The 16,861-nt window shown below is 42.3% G+C and overlaps 2 protein-coding genes across 2 annotated transcripts; one reads left to right on the top strand and one right to left on the bottom strand.

The window, feature by feature from the left end:
• On the top strand, positions 1-14,723 carry LOC134802119 (histone-lysine N-methyltransferase PRDM9-like). The gene is made up of 8 exons (XM_063774711.1): positions 1-4; positions 1,972-2,048; positions 2,721-2,811; positions 9,485-9,591; positions 9,980-10,125; positions 13,264-13,379; positions 13,600-13,869; positions 14,521-14,723. Exons 1-8 carry the CDS (start codon positions 1-3, stop codon positions 14,721-14,723), a joined length of 1,014 nt encoding a protein of 337 aa, XP_063630781.1.
• A 373-nt stretch (positions 14,724-15,096) lies between these two features.
• On the bottom strand, positions 15,097-16,087 carry LOC134802297 (WD repeat domain-containing protein 83). The gene has a single exon (XM_063774881.1). It carries the CDS (start codon positions 16,032-16,034, stop codon positions 15,135-15,137), a length of 900 nt encoding a protein of 299 aa, XP_063630951.1. The 5' UTR covers positions 16,035-16,087; the 3' UTR covers positions 15,097-15,134.
• Between the last annotated feature and the right edge of the window lie 774 nt (positions 16,088-16,861).

Raw genomic sequence — 16,861 nt, forward strand, 5'->3', positions numbered from 1 at the left:
ATGGGTACTGAAGTATTACAGATGACACCAGCATAGGTTTTACCTGTCAATACTACGAATAGTACGAATAGCGATAGTTCGAGCCCTACTTAGTGTAAGGGGCGCCGCAGGCGCCCAGAACGTAAGAGCGCGTTTAGCGCGCTGAATGTCGCGCTTCGCCCGACCTTTTAGTGTGAGGGGCGCCGTTGGCGCCCAGTGTATAATGAGCGCGCTGAATGTCGGGCTTCGCCCGACCTTTTAGTGTGAAGGGCGCCGTAGGCGCCCAGTATGTAAGAGCGCGCGCAGCGCGCTGAATGTCGGGACTTGCCCGACCTTTTAGTGTGAAGGATGCCTGTTGAGAGCGCTCGAGTCATTTATTATGCACAGCGACCGGAGTCCGCCGCCTCCCCGACCAACCTCCCTATAAGGGATTTGGAGGTATATATGTCGCAGTCGGATCGTATAATCCGCCGTATTACATTACGGCTAGCCATTTTCAAAAACAGGGGCGTTTTGAAATGCGGCGGTTTAACGATTAGCCGGATTGAATGCGGCTGAATGAGAATCCGCCCGAATGTATTCGGCGCCATACGTTCTTCAACACGGCTAGCCGTAATGTAATACAGCGAATCATTAGCCGCCGCTTTGACAGTTTTTAGTTCCCATTTTTAACACCCGTGGCGCTGCCTGACAAACGCTGGGGTGTCCATCAAATCTGGAGTTCGTCGGACTGTTTCTTTTCAAAAAACATTTCTTTCGCAACTTAACTAGACGGAGCCCCGCTTCGCGGGGCTCCTATTTCTGAGCGGTTTGCCCTTCGGGCATCTGAAGCTACCTAACGAACCTAACCTACCTACCTATTGATTTAGTGAGACGTCCGTGAAAACATTACACTTTGGGGAAAAAAGCGTAGGTAGGTAAGTAGGTTAGGTTCGTTAGGTAGCTTCAGATGCCCGAAGGGCAAACCGCCCAGAAATAGGAGCCCCGCTTGCGGGGCTCCGTCTATTTAAGTTGTGAAGGAAATGTTTTGGAAAAGAAACACATGTAGTGCGGTGGGACCATGGTAAAAATAAATTAAATTGCAAACATTGTCAAACTCCGGTTACGTAGGCGACCGAAAGAACTGGTCACTCTAGAATCTAAAATAGTAGTACGATGCGGCTAAACGTTGGCCGCCTTATTGAAGAACGTATCGCAATGACAATCCGGCTAATCGTCGAACCGCCGCATTTCAAAACGCCCCTGTTTTTGATAACGGCTAGCCGTAATGTAATACGGCGGATTATACGATCTGACTACGACATATATATATACGCGACAGGAAAAATTTCTATAGCGCGATGTAGAACATTCCAAATTCAAAAATTTACTGACGGCTGAAATTCATAAATATGAGCACGAAGCGTTGATTTCCTTTTTTTTTTTAAGTGCCAGGTAGTCTGTTCTGTTACGGCTTTTAGTTTTCATGCCAAGTGTTACGCCAAGTATGGAGATTATAGCGACATTATGTATGCATTCTTACTGCCAAGTTTGCATAAATGTTTTATTCTGATATGTTTCTGAACGCACCCTAAAAAAAGTTTCAAGATAAAAAAGTAAACTTTGGCGCGGAACACCATTCGCAGTATTCGCAGGCCAATATTTATATATTTTTCTTACGTAAATATAAATGTTCGTTTAAAATGAGTCGTGCAAAGCGTAATCGTAATCGCATTTCTTATTACGAACCGGAGGAGCCTAGTTTCGACAACTTTATTTGTAAGTTTAATTTATGTTCTTTATATTTTGTTCCGTATTTTAGTCGGCGTCTGTAATCAGAACGGGAAGTAGGTAACGTAAAACAAAACGGTAAATGGGCTTTGGCATAGGCTAAGCTAACTCCGAATTGAACAGAAGAAAAGTGAGGCAGTGTCATTATGAACGCCATAGTTATATAGTAATTTGATGACATTACCATACTTTGTAATGCAGTTACCACGTCTCTGTTTCCAGTTTGCTCGAGCTGTGGCGACTACGTGTATGAGTACTGCTCCATCCACGGACGCCTTCTGGTTATTCCCGATGATGAGGTAAATATATAAATATTTGGGAACAATCTCACACAGATCGACCTAGCTAGTCCCAAATTATGCAAAGCTTGTACTATATGGGGTCATCCATTAATTACGTCACACGTTTAGGGGGAGGGAGGGGGTCAAGAAAATGTGACATATTGTGACATGGGGGAGGGGGGAGACACAAACTTTGTGACGTCACTTTAACTTCATCAGTAACCGATTTTTTTTTTAATTATTTTATTCGCTGTACATTTAAATAACAAGTTTTTAAAACGATAATCGTTTTTATTCTTTTAATTTTCTTTCCTAAGCAGTTTTGGGTTATAAAATTACTAATATTTATATCGTCAAAAATATTTTGATAAAATATTAATAATACTTAGGTACTTACTTAATTCGATTTGGCGATTTCGTAGAAAAAATGTGACGTCACACTAGGGGGGAGGGGTTTGCCAAATGTGACCAAATATGACAAGGGGGGGGGGGGGGTCAAAAAACCTAAAAATTCGTGTGACGTAATTAATGGATGACCCCTATCTACGTTAAGTTTGATTATTATTATTAATTATTACTAGACCTAGTAGATACGAGTATTAGCAATTTTCAAAATTATCCCGCTTTCGAAGTTAACCCAACCCGCCTTACATTCGAATACCACACGTTGCATGTATATTGAATATGTAGGTGCCCCCTCCGCCGCGGCCGCCCCTCCCCCCGCGCGCCGCCCTCACCCTCCCCCGCGCCTTCCTGCACTTGGCTCCGTCCACTATACCAGGTATACCAACTTTGAACTATTATATCATCTGTACCTAGGGTTGCCAGATGGTCGGGATTTGGCGGGATTCTCCCGATTTTTAGCAGGTGTTCCCGATTCCCGACAAAGTGTAAACTGTCCCGAAAAACAGCTTCACGTTATAAAACAATAATTTCCCTAGTAGCATTTTCGTTGGGGCCCACGGTGCCAACGGTAGGGAAAACGTTGGGATGAGGTTCGTTCCGTAGCCAACATTAATTTTGTATTGGCCCACCATCGCATTTACCAACATTCGCTGTGGCACAGATGCCCAACAATGGGCCTTTGTGTATTTTGGTACCGTTGGCTAAACAACGATAATATTCGTTGGCCCAATGATGACATATATCGCATTTACCAACATTGGCAGTGGCAGTGATGCCCAACAATGGGCCTTTGTGTATTTTGCCACCGTTCGCTAAACAACGATAACATTCGTTGGCCCAATGGTGACGAATACCGCATTTACCAACATTGGCTGTGGCACGGATGCCCAACAATGGGCCTTTGTGTATTTTGGTAACGTTGGCTAGTCAAGGATATCATCCGATGGCCCAATGATGACAAATATCGAATTTACCAACATTGGCTGTGGCACTGATACCCAACAAAGGGCCTTTGTTTATTTTGGTAACGTTGGCTAATCGACGATATCATCCGATGGCCCACTGACGACAAATATCGCATTTACCAACATTGGCTGTAGCATTGATGCCCAACAATGGGCCTTTGTGTATTTTGGTAACGTTGGCTAATCAACGATATCATCCGATGGCCCAATGATGACAAAAATCGCATTTACCAACATTGGCTGTGGCACTGATGCCCAACAATGGGCCTTTGTTTATTTTGGTAACGTTGGCTAATCAACGATATCATCCGATGGCCCAATGACGACAAATATCACATTTACCAACATTGGCTGTAGCATTGATGCCCAACAACGGGCCTTTGTTTATTTTGGTAACGTTGGCTAATCAACGATATCATCCGATGGCCCAATGACGACAAATATCGCATTTACCAACATTGACTGTAGCATTGATGCCCAACAATGGGCATTTGTGTATTTTGGTAACGTTGGCTAATCAACGATATCATCCGATGGCCCAATGATGACAAATATCGCTTTTACCAACATTGACTGTGGCACTGATGCCCAACAATGGGCCTTTGTTTATTTTGGTAACGTTGGCTAAACAACGATAACATTCGTTGGCCCAGTGAGCACAAATATCGCATTTACCAACATTGGCTGTGGTACTGATGCCCAACAATACCAGTTGAGTTTGCTTGTGGCGTCACTAGATGGCGTTACTGTCTCCAAACATCGAAGTTATAGTTATTTTCTCGATTATTCCGGATATAATCATAATATTTTTTTAAAGTAACTTATAAATCTAATAGCTATAACTATAAAATTTATACATAAATTTAAAAAAATGTATTTTACCAACATTTTCTCAATTTAAATCTCAAAAAACATAAATCTCGCTTACGAAGTTTCGAAGTGCGGTTAGTATATATACAAATTAGAGTGTATAGTAAGTGTACTTGCTTCGGCAGTACATATACTAACATTGGAACGATACAGAGAAGATTAACAACAACTGCTGCCTAGCCTTAGGGCCTTCATGTGGATACAACCAATGCCTACCGTAGTGTAATTGTAATATTTATCAGCAAAGGCCCCAACGTCGTATTACACAACCACTTACTTAACGTAGGGTAACTGTAGGACTCGTAAACAAAAGCCCATTACATAATTAGACTGTAGGCACATTATAAATTACACAACTATTTACCTACGGTAGTATTGTAAGAATCCTACACAAGGCCCAACGTTAAAGTTACAATGTTGGCCCTTTGTGGGACAAGCTGTGTTGGGCCTTCAACCTGGTGCACGACTACCTACCGACCTACCTGACTTGCCGTTGGGTAATTGTTGAATTTGCAAACAGAAGCACAACGAAAAAATTGCCCTTTTTTATTTTTTTGCAGTTGGCCCTACAGCAAGCCATACGGCCAAATGTAACAATTAACCAACCATCAAACAAATGTGTATAGGCCCAACCACGGCCCAACCAAAACCACCACCGTTGAATAATTGTATGATTTATTTAAATAGGCCCAACGAAAAAATTACTCTAATGGCCCTCTGTTGGGAATCTTCGGGAGGGCCTTTGTCGAGGGCCCTCCAGCAAATCGTACGGCCAAATGTAACAATTAACCAACCATCAAACAAATGTGTATAGGCCCAACCACGGCCCAACCTAAACCACCACCGTTGAATAATTGTATGATTTATTTAAATAGGCCCAACGAAAAAATTACTCTTATGGCCCTCTGTTGGGAATCTTCGGGAGGGCCTTTGTCGAGGGCCCTCCAGCAAATCGTACGGCCAAATATAACGGTTGCCCAACTAATACGTAAACAAAGGCCCAACAAAATCCCTACAAGAAAATGCTATTAGCCCTAGTAGCATTTTCGTTGGGGCCCACGGTGCCAACGGTAGGGAAAACGTTGGGATGAGGTTCGTTCCGTAGCCAACATTAATTTTGTATTGGCCCACCATCGCATTTACCAAAATTCGCTGTGGCACAGATGCCCAACAATGGGCCTTTGTGTATTTTGGTACCGTTGGCTACACAACGATAATATTCGTTGGCCCAATGATGACATATATCGCATTTACCAACATTGGCAGTGGCAGTGATGCCCAACAATGGGCCTTTGTGTATTTTGCCACCGTTCGCTAAACAACGATAACATTCGTTGGCCCAATGGTGACGAATACCGCATTTACCAACATTGGCTGTGGCACGGATGCCCAACAATGGGCCTTTGTGTATTTTGGTAACGTTGGCTAGTCAAGGATATCATCCGATGGCCCAATGATGACAAATATCGCATTTACCAACATTGGCTGTGGCACTGATACCCAACAATGGGCCTTTGTTTATTTTGGTAACGTTGGCTAATCGACGATATCATCCGATGGCCCAATGACGACAAATATCGCATTTACCGACATTGGCTGTAGAATTGATGCCCAACAATGGGCCTTTGTGTATTTTGGTAACGTTGGCTAATCAACGATATCATCCGATGGCCCAATGATGACAAAAATCGCATTTACCAACATTGGCTGTGGCACTGATGCCCAACAATGGGCCTTTGTTGGCTAATCAACGATATCATCCGATGGCCCAATGACGACAAATATCACATTTACCAACATTGGGTGTAGCATTGATGCCCAACAACGGGCCTTTGTTTATTTGGTAACGTTGGCTAATCAACGATATCATCCGATGGCCCAATGACGACAAATATCGCATTTACCAACATTGACTGTAGCATTGATGCCCAACAATGGGCCTTTGTGTATTTTGGTAACGTTGGCTAATCAACGATATCATCCGATGGCCCAATGATGACAAATATCGCATTTACCAACATTGACTGTGGCACTGATGCCCAACAATGGGCCTTTGTTTATTTTGGTAACGTTGGCTAATCAACGATATCATACGATGGCCCAATGACGACAAATATCGCATTTACCAACATTGGCTGTAGCATTGAGGCCTAACAATGGGCCTTTGTGTATTTTGCTACCGTTCGCTAAACAACGATAACATTCTTTGGCCCAATGGTGACGAATACCGCATTTACCAACATTGGCTGTGGCACGGATGCCCAACAATGGGCCTTTGTGTATTTTGGTAACGTTGGCTAATCAACGATATCATCCGATGGCCCAATGATGACAAATATCGTATTTACCAACATTGGCTGTGGCACTGACGCCTAACAATGGGCCTTTGTGTATTTTGGTACCGTTGGCTAAACAACGATAACATTCGTTGGCCCAGTGAGCACAAATATCGCATTTACCAACATTGGCTGTGGTACTGATGCCCAACAATACCAGTTGAGTTTGCTTGTGGCGTCACTAGATGGCGTTACTGTCTCCAAACATCGAAGTTATAGTTATTTTCTCGATTATTCCGGATATAATCATTATATTTTTTTAAAGTAACTTATAAATCTAATAGCTATAACTATAAAATTTATACATAAATTTAAAAAATTGTATTTTACCAACATTTTCTCAATTTAAATCTCAAAAAACATAAATCTCGCTTACGAAGTTTCGAAGTGCGGTTAGTATATATACAAATTAGAGTTTATAGTAAGTGTACTTGCTTCGGCAGTACATATACTAAAATTGGAACGATACAGAGAAGATTAACAACAACTGCTGCCTAGCCTAGGGCCTTCATGTGGATACAACCAATGGCTACCGTAGTGTAATTGTAATATTTATCAGCAAAGGCCCAACGTCGTATTACACAACCACTTACTTAACGTAGGGTAACTGTAGGACTCGTAAACAAAAGCCCATTACATAATTAGACTGTAGGCACACTATAAATTACACAACTATTTACCTACGGTAGTACGGTAGTATTGTAAGAATCCTACACAAGGCCTAACGTTAAAGTTACAATGTTGGCCCTTTGTGGGACAAGCTGTGTTGGGCCTTCAACCTGGTGCACGACTACCTACCGACCTACCTGACTGACAAACAGAAGCACAACGAAAAAATATGCCCTTTTTTATTTTTTTGCAGTTGGCCCTACAGCAAGCCATACGGCCAAATGTAACAATTAACCAACCATCAAACAAATGTGTATAGGCCCAACCACGGCCCAACCAAAACCACCACCGTTGAATAATTGTATGATTTATTTAAATAGGCCCAACGAAAAAATTACTCTAATGGCCCTCTGTTGGGAATCTTCGGGAGGGCCTTTGTCGAGGGCCCTCCAGCAAATCGTACGGCCAAATGTAACATTTAACCAACCATCAAACAAATGTGTATAGGCCCAACCACGGCCCAACCAAAACCACCACCGTTGAATAATTGTATGATTTATTTAAATAGGCCCAACGAAAAAATTACTCTTATGGCCCTCTGTTGGGAATCTTCGGGAGGGCCTTTGTCGAGGGCCCTCCAGCAAATCATACGGCCAAATATAACGGTTGCCCAACTAATACGTAAACAAAGGCCCAACAAAATCCCTACAAGAAAATGCTATTAGGGAGGGTTCAAGTTCCGAACTGTCGTCGAGCGAGCGAGCTGACGTAGTGCCAATAATGTAAAATATAGTTGTTTTTAATACAATTACTTTAATTTGAATGTATTTTTTTTAGAGATGCCCCGAATAGTGAATTTGGCCGAATACCGAATACCGAATATTCGGCCCCTCTCTCGGCCGAATACCGAATATTCGGCGACCGAATATTCGGCATGACATGCGAACATTTTGAGTCACAATTATTATGCAAACTGTTCGCCATCAATTATAGCACTACGTTTGCTAAGATATATTTTTATGTTGAACAGAATTAATGAATGTATATTAGAGTCAATCAAATCAGACCCATGATAAAAATAAAATATTTTGTAATCGATAAATGCTCAAAAACGTTCCTTCGTATTTAACTACTTTCCGAGAATACATTTTAAATATTAAATATACCTAGTTTTTGGTATTTTTTTTTTAATTTTTCTTTTTAGGTAGATGCAACAGATATTCGGTATTCGGCCGAATAGTAGGCAACATTCGGCCGAATACCGAATATTGGGCAAAGTGTCCGAATAGGCCGAATACCGAATAGTTGCCGAATCATGGCATCGTGGCAATCGTGGCATCTCTAATTTTTTTTTCCCGACTTACGTCCCAAAATCCCGAAAAATTGATATTGTTTCCCGATAATAGCGCCTTTCGATCTGGCAACCCTATCTGTACCTTTAATTAAAATCATCTTTTAAATGGAAATGAGCTGTACCGGTACCTACCCAACGGTACTTACGCAACGAAGGCCGCAAAAATATCTGTCACGATCTTATTTACTAGTAGAGCAATTAATAAGAGCATGTCACATATTTTTGCGGCCTTTGAAGAGTAACATATTATTGCAGGGGACTGTACATGTCAATCCTAACAATAACTAGTTTATTTTTTGAATTTTATAATCTCGATGCCGATGCTCTTCTTTTGCTCGATCTTTGAGCTAAAAACTAGAAACAGCAGGAAACCTATCCTGGCGACATCTATAATAGTTAATTGTTTTACAAGGGAGCAAAGTTGTTAATGAACCCATGCTAATATTAATAACCAAGCAAAAGAAGTATTCTAAAATAGAGCCACGAGCGTTACGAAGTCGTTCGAAAAGTTGAATCTTGAGCGTTGAGAGGATTAAACAAACTTTGCTGCTGAGTGAAAACCAAAATTTTGACCACTAACTGAGGTGGAAATTCAAAATCATCACTTAAATGTGAATGTTAATAGAGTTAGACCAAGAAAAGTCTGCACCGGATTTGATAGCCCATGCAGTGTAGGTACCTTAAGTGTTATTTATACGTCATAATTTCAAAGAAGTTTGTCGTTTAAAATAACACGTGCACTGCGTGTGCTATCAAATCCGCTGCAGACTTTTGTTGGTCTGACTCTACCAACTTTCGCTTTGACTCTCTTGTGAATAACATGCAACTTTCTAATCAGTTTTTGAATAATAAATACGCCTTTTTACGAGATGGTGTGGTATAAAACCTGTGACAAGTCCATTTTACATAATGCAGGTGCAGGGGTAGGAGTGTTCAGTACGCTGACGCTGGCCACAGGGGTCCGCTTCGGGCCCTACCGCGGCCTGAAGACCCAGGCCGTGACCTCGGCCTACTGTTGGCAGGTAGGTGTCTAAAGCAACGGTAACGTAGTCACCTGTAATAATATGTTACACAATGAAGGCCGTAAAAATATCTGACACGATCTTATTTGTAGGTCAATAAGAGCGTGTCACATATTTTTGAGGCCTTCGTATTGCAGGTAACGTACGAGATGTATGAGATCCCTTAACCCTTTAAGGGGCTTTAAGGTGTCAGAAATTACGTAAAATTGAACCCTATCTCTTGATATCCTCGTTTATAGACACTTATATGCAGAATTCATTTCAGTATAAGGTTTCAATAACTGGCCACCCTTCAATAAGTAGCCACCTTATACTAAAATTAATTCTGTTTATAGGTGAATAGAATTCATTTTTAGGAATTACCCTATTTTTAACCTCTCTTATATAGATTTTCGACCGCGAGCACAAGCCGTCTCACGTTCTGGACGCGCGCGACGCCAACAAGTCCAACTGGATGCGCTACGTCAACTGCTCGCGGCACTTTAGCGAGCAGAACCTTGTGGCGTTCCAGTATCAGGGCCAGCTGTACTACAGGCGAGTACTGGACTAGCACGAGTACTAGACTAGAAATAACAACAAGACTGCTCGCGGCACTTTAGCGAGCAGAACCTCGTGGCCTTCCAGAACCAGGGCCAGCTGTACTACAGGCGAGTACTGGACTAGCACGAGTACTAGACTAATAGAAATAACAACAAGACTGCTCGCGGCACTTTAGCGAGCAGAACCTCGTGGCCTTCCAGTACCAGGGCCAGCTGTACTACAGGCGAGTACTGGACTAGCACGAGTACTAGACTAGAAATAATAACAAGACTGCTCGCGGGACTTTAGCGAGCAGAACCTCGTGGCCTTCCAGAACCAGGGCCAGCTGTACTACAGGCGAGTACTGGACTGGCACGAGTACTAGACTAGAAATAACAACAAGACTGCTCGCGGCATTTTAGCGAGCAGAACCTCGTGGCCTTCCAGAACCAGGGCCAGCTGTACTACAGGCGAGTACTGGACTAGCACGAGTACTAGACTAATAGAAATAACAACAAGACTGCTCGCGGCACTTTAGCGAGCAGAACCTCGTGGCCTTCCAGTACCAGGGCCAGCTGTACTACAGGCGAGTACTGGACTAGCACGAGTACTAGACTAGAAATAACAAGAAGACTGCTCGCTTTAGCGAGCAGAACCTCGTGGCCTTCCAGAACCAGGGCCAGCTGTACTACAGGCGAGTACTGGACTAGCACGAGTACTAGACTAGAAACAACAACAAGTCCAACTGGATGCGCTACGTCAACTGCTCGCGACACTTTAGCGAACAGAACCTCGTGGCGTTCCAGTACCAGGGCCAGCTGTACTACAGGCGAGTACTGGACTAGCACGAGTACTAGACTAAAAATAACAACAAGACTGCTCGCGGCACTTTAGCGAGCAGAACCTCGTGGCCTTCCAGAACCCGGGCCAGCTGTACTACAGGCGAGTACTGGACTAGCACGAGTACTAAGTCCAACTGGATGCGCTACGTCAACTGCTCGCAACACTTTAGCGAGCAGAACCTTGTGGCGTTCCAGTACCAGGGCCAGTCGTACTACAGGCGAGTACTGGACTAGCACGAGTACTAGACTAGAAACAACAACAAGTCCAACTGGATGCGCTACGTCAACTGCTCGCGACACTTTAGCGAGCAGAACCTTGTGGCGTTCCAGTACCAGGGCCAGCTGTACTACAGGCGAGTACTGGACTAGCACGAGTACTAGACTAGACACAACAACAAGTCCAACTGGATGCGCTACGTCAACTGCTCGCGACACTTTAGCGAGCAGAACCTCGTGGCGTTCCAGTACCAGGGCCAGCTGTACTACAGGCGAGTACTGGACTAGCACGAGTACTAGACTAGAAACAACAACAAGTCCAACTGGATGCGCTACGTCAACTGCTCGCGGCACTTTAGCGAGCAGAACCTTGTGGCGTTCCAGTACCAGCGCCAGCTGTACTACAGGCGAGTACTGGACTAGCACGAGTACTAGACTAGACACAACAACAAGTCCAACTGGATGCGCTACGTCAACTGCTCGCGACACTTTAGCGAGCAGAACCTCGTGGCGTTCCAGTACCAGGGCCAGCTGTACTACAGGCGAGTACTGGACTAGCACGAGTACTAGACTAGACACAACAACAAGTCCAACTGGATGCGCTACGTCAACTGCTCGCGACACTTTAGCGAGCAGAACCTTGTGGCCTTCCAGTACCAGCGCCAGCTGTACTACAGGCGAGTACTGGACTAGCACGAGTACTAGACTAGACACAACAACAAGTCCAACTGGATGCGCTACGTCAACTGCTCGCGGCACTTTAGCGAGCAGAACCTTGTGGCGTTCCAGTACCAGCGCCAGCTGTACTACAGGCGAGTACTGGACTAGCACGAGTACTGGACTAGCACGAGTACTGGACTAGCACGAGTACTAGACTAGAAACAACAACAAGTCCAACTGGATGCGCTACGTCAACTGCTCGCGGCACTTTAGCGAGCAGAACCTTGTGGCGTTCCAGTACCAGCGCCAGCTGTACTACAGGCGAGTACTGGACTAGCACGAGTACTAGACTAGACACAACAACAAGTCCAACTGGATGCGCTACGTCAACTGCTCGCGACACTTTAGCGAGCAGAACCTCGTGGCGTTCCAGTACCAGGGCCAGCTGTACTACAGGCGAGTACTGGACTAGCACGAGTACTAGACTAGAAACAACAACAAGTCCAACTGGATGCGCTACGTCAACTGCTCGCGGCACTTTAGCGAGCAGAACCTTGTGGCGTTCCAGTACCAGCGCCAGCTGTACTACAGGCGAGTACTGGACTAGCACGAGTACTAGACTAGACACAACAACAAGTCCAACTGGATGCGCTACGTCAACTGCTCGCGGCACTTTAGCGAGCAGAACCTTGTGGCGTTCCAGTACCAGCGCCAGCTGTACTACAGGCGAGTACTGGACTAGCACGAGTACTAGACTAGACACAACAACAAGTCCAACTGGATGCGCTACGTCAACTGCTCGCGGCACTTTAGCGAGCAGAACCTCGTGGCGTTCCAGTACCAGGGCCAGCTGTACTACAGGCGAGTGATGATGATGATGATGATGGTATCCTGTTGTCCCTCATACGGGACATAGGGCTCTCTGTAGGGTAGGTACAGTACTATTTTTAGTACTGGACTATTTATTTTTTCAACTAGATACGTCTGCAAACGATACTACAATTTTTTATACGCCTCCATAAGGCATGTAAGCAAAATTAAGGAATGGAAAAACTCGCATCCCTCTGCTAAGCTTCGGTAGCTTAGGTGGTTAAGAGCTATTGTTCCAAAAGGTCGCATATTCGAATCTTGCCCGATGCGGTGAATTTCTACAATTCACATAAGGTTTCGTTTCGTCTGGACCGAGGGAAAAGTAAAAAATAATTAAGAGCCCATTAACGTGCACACTAGCGCCACGGCTAAATAATCGTGATTATTTAAATTTAACGAAGGATATTTTAAAAAGGGGGCCGCTAATACGTACTTAAATACAAAATACAGTACGTAACTGCCCCCTTTTTTAGATATCTTTCGTTAAATTTAAATAATCACGATTATTTAACCGTGGCGCTAGTGTGCACGTTAATGGGCTCTTAAAAAACACTGTTTTCCTTAGGACAATAAAGATAATCCCCCGCTTCACGGAGCTGCTGGTATTCTACGGCAGTGAGTTCGCCAGCGAGCTGCGGGTGGACCTGCGCCGGTACCACACGCCCTGCACCCAGACACTCGGTAAATCTTAATCTTAACAAACATTAATCTTAAAGTTCTATGTTTCACTTTTATCGAACTGAAACTTGAACATTGTCATAGTGACATTAAGTCGAATTTCAACTATGTATCTTGAAAATGTAACATAGAACCCTGTACCTAATGTCGGGCCAGCGAAAGTTACCTAGCACAACCATATCACAACTACCAATCAAATATTAATATTATTGTTTTCCAACAGTAAAATGTGAAGCAGAAAATGACGAAGACACTAAAATACCTGAAGAGAAGCTTGTTACTGAGACTGCGGTTGATAATAAAGAAAACCTGATGCAGACCAAATACCCTCTGGAAGTTGAGCAGATAGATGATGAGAGTAAACATTCCTCTGAGGGTGATTTTTTAAAAACTCATTTGAATGAGCGGAAGAATGAAAATGTAGTGCAAAAGCCAGATCCTCTGGAGGAAGATATATATGATATTGATGAGAATAAACACCAGTCCTCTGAGAGTAAAAGTTTAAACAGTCATTTGAATGAGCAGATGAATGAAAATAATAGTGTAAATGAAAATGAGAATATTAGTCTAAATGAAAATAAAAATGTGTGCCTAAATGAAAATGAAACTATTAGTTTAAATGAAATGGAAAACGATAATTATAGTAAATGTGGGCAGATATTTGATGAAAAACCCATTTTCAATGACACAACACATAGTTTTGTTAAAAATGTACCTACAAATATTGATACTAAACTTAAAACATATTCATGCCCAATCTGTGATCTCGCATTTGCGACTAAATGGGAGTTTATCAATCATGACATTAAAATTCATAATTCAAAGAAAAACTACATAGCTTGCAACATATGCGAATACAAAACTGAAAAAAGTTTTCGTTTAAAAATCCATATGGAAACTCATAGTATACATAAATATAAATGTGATATGTGCGAGTATGAAACTCGGTATAGCAAGTACTTAGAAAGGCATACAAAGACACATGCAGGGCCTACTTGTAAAATCTGCAAAGACAAGTTTGAAACAAGTAGAAAATTACAAACCCACATGCGACTGCACAAGGAAAAAACATATGATTGCACAATATGTAAGATGACGTTTATTATAGAAAATGAATTTATCACTCATTTCAAAACTCATACAGAAAAGAGACCACACACATGCACAATTTGTGGGAAACCATTCAGAAAACCGTCGTGTCTAAGAAGGCACATGATGACACATAGCCAAGATAAGCCGCATGTATGCGAGATTTGCAGCCGAGGTTTTGCACAGACATACCACTTGAAGCACCACATGAAAGTACACACCAATGAAGAACCTGAGATTAAGCAGACATTCTTATAACTCAACTTTCCTAAAAAACTTATAATGAAATCATTATTATAAATGCATGCTAACTAAATTACTTAAATGATATATTGTTTAGTGAATATAAATTTAAAAAATGGGTTTCCAAATTATTCACAAAAGAGCAGAAGAAGAGAAATACTATAATATGAATGTAGATTTGTTTATCTATAATACGGAAGAAATAATGAGCGTTCCGATCTGTAACAATATTGTTTTGTTGTGTAATTATTTTGATTGTGATGATTCATAGCATTATATTGATTTTTTTATGTGATTATGATTGAATTATTTTTAATTGTTAATGTATTTTAATCTACTATGGTGTTCTCAAAAGCAGGAGAAATAAAGCAAAAAAAAAGCAAATCAATTAACCACTTTTATTTGTGCATTATTTTACAGTCCACGTTATGGCAGGAGGACATCACCCCACAAAATTATTTCATCCTCACATGCCGTTAACAAGTAATCTTCTGTAGGATGGTGGCTCAAAGATACCACCGGCTTATTCTTACTATGAACTAACTTACTACTAACATTACTGCTAATTAAATCCCAGAAAAATATTTCCCCTGTCGCCGAGCCAGAGATAATATGACTGTCTTTAGCGTTCACTGCATTTTCTAGCAAAAAGTCTTTACTCTCATGACCAGTGAATGTATTTAGCAACTCCCCAGAATCCTTATCAAATAGCTTAACGGTACTGTCTGCACAACTTATAATATAACACTGGCCATCATGAGTTAAGCTCCCATATGTTATTATATGTCCAATGTAGTCTGAAAACATCTTCCCCACCCTCATATCATAACGTCTTACGTGGGAATCTACGGAACAGGTCACAATTTCGTAATCTGTCACTTGTATTGAGGTTATAGTGTCTTTAGCATCCTTTAAAACTTGCACAGGCTCTTGGCGACGGCTTAGGACGTCCCAGAAGGCGACTGTGTTGTCCACAGAGCCGGAGACAGCCATAGTAGATTCCTCGTTGTACTTGACGCGAGTCACTGAGCTGGCGTGCCCGCGGTATCGTCTCAGCGGCTGCGCCGTCGTCACGTCCCAGAGAATAACCGATTTATCAGCACTGCAGGATATAATTTGACTGCTATCACAGCTCCCGGCAGCATCTAGGACCTCATTCGCGTGTCCTCCGTAAGTTTTAAGTAAGAGCTGTCGGTGTGGGTTCCATAGTTTGATCTTCTTGTCCGCGCCGCAAGTGAGGCAGTAAGTGCCGTCAATGTTGAAGCGCACAGCTCGTATGACTTGTTGCTTACATTTTATTGTAACTAGTGGTTTTAATTCAGTCATAATGTAAAAATATGAAACTTAAACGCGAAACAGAAACAGACGAAAGGTAAACAACAAACACATGGACCTAGTGAACAAACATCAACTAACTAATATAACTTTGACACTAGTGACAGTTAAGTAACTGTCTTTTTTTTTAAACAATTATGGCCTGGATGCGAGTTCTTTAAGCCATGTACTTTCCTTGGACCTGGATTCTAGTTTATTAGCCGGATTAATAACCCCCTTAGAGCAAAGAGTATATATAGACGGTCAAGCAAATCTTGTCAGTAAAAAAAGGCGCGAAATTTAAATTTTCTATGGGACGATATCCTTTCGCGCCTACATTTTTCAAATTTGCCGCCTTTTTCTACTGACAAGATCTGCTTGACCAAGTATAATTTGTCAAAGGACTGTCTCATTTCAATCATAGACAGAGATAATCATCTATCTTTGTCTCACACCAGTACTAGCACCCAAAAGAAAAGGATGAAAATAGTCTTCGTGGTTCTTACTGACTGACAATTTATGGATTTGACCAACTATAGTATTAGCATATGGTCAAGCAAATCGTGTCAGTAAAAAAAGGCGGCAAATTTGAAAAATGTAGGTGCGAAGGGTTATCGTTCCATTGAAAATTTGAATTGCGCGCCTTTTTCTACTGACAAGATTTGCTGGACCATCTATACTTTACTCTTTTGCGTGATGCAAGATTTTTACTATAACATAGTCCACGCTACGAGTATGTCTGTGTATGAATTCTATGTAGGATCCTGAATTTTCCGTAATTTTATTCGAGAAGCATATTTTTGTGCTATTCGGCACAGTTATAGACCCAAGATTTTTAC

The sequence above is a fragment of the Cydia splendana genome, chromosome 24, assembly GCF_910591565.1.
Source record: "Cydia splendana chromosome 24, ilCydSple1.2, whole genome shotgun sequence".
In the NCBI taxonomy this organism is placed as follows: domain Eukaryota; kingdom Metazoa; phylum Arthropoda; class Insecta; order Lepidoptera; family Tortricidae; genus Cydia; species Cydia splendana.

Bases quoted from the DNA above. Each gene is read 5' to 3' on its own strand.
- LOC134802119 (XM_063774711.1), top strand. The intron at 2,812-9,484 runs GTATACCAACTT...TACATAATGCAG, and splicing joins GGCTCCGTCCACTATACCAG to GTGCAGGGGTAGGAGTGTTC. The intron at 13,870-14,520 runs GTAAAAGTTTAA...AAACTCATACAG, and splicing joins TAAACACCAGTCCTCTGAGA to AAAAGAGACCACACACATGC.
- LOC134802297 (XM_063774881.1), bottom strand. From the start codon at position 16,034: ATGACTGAATTAAAACCACTAGTTACAATAAAATGTAAGCAACAAGTC.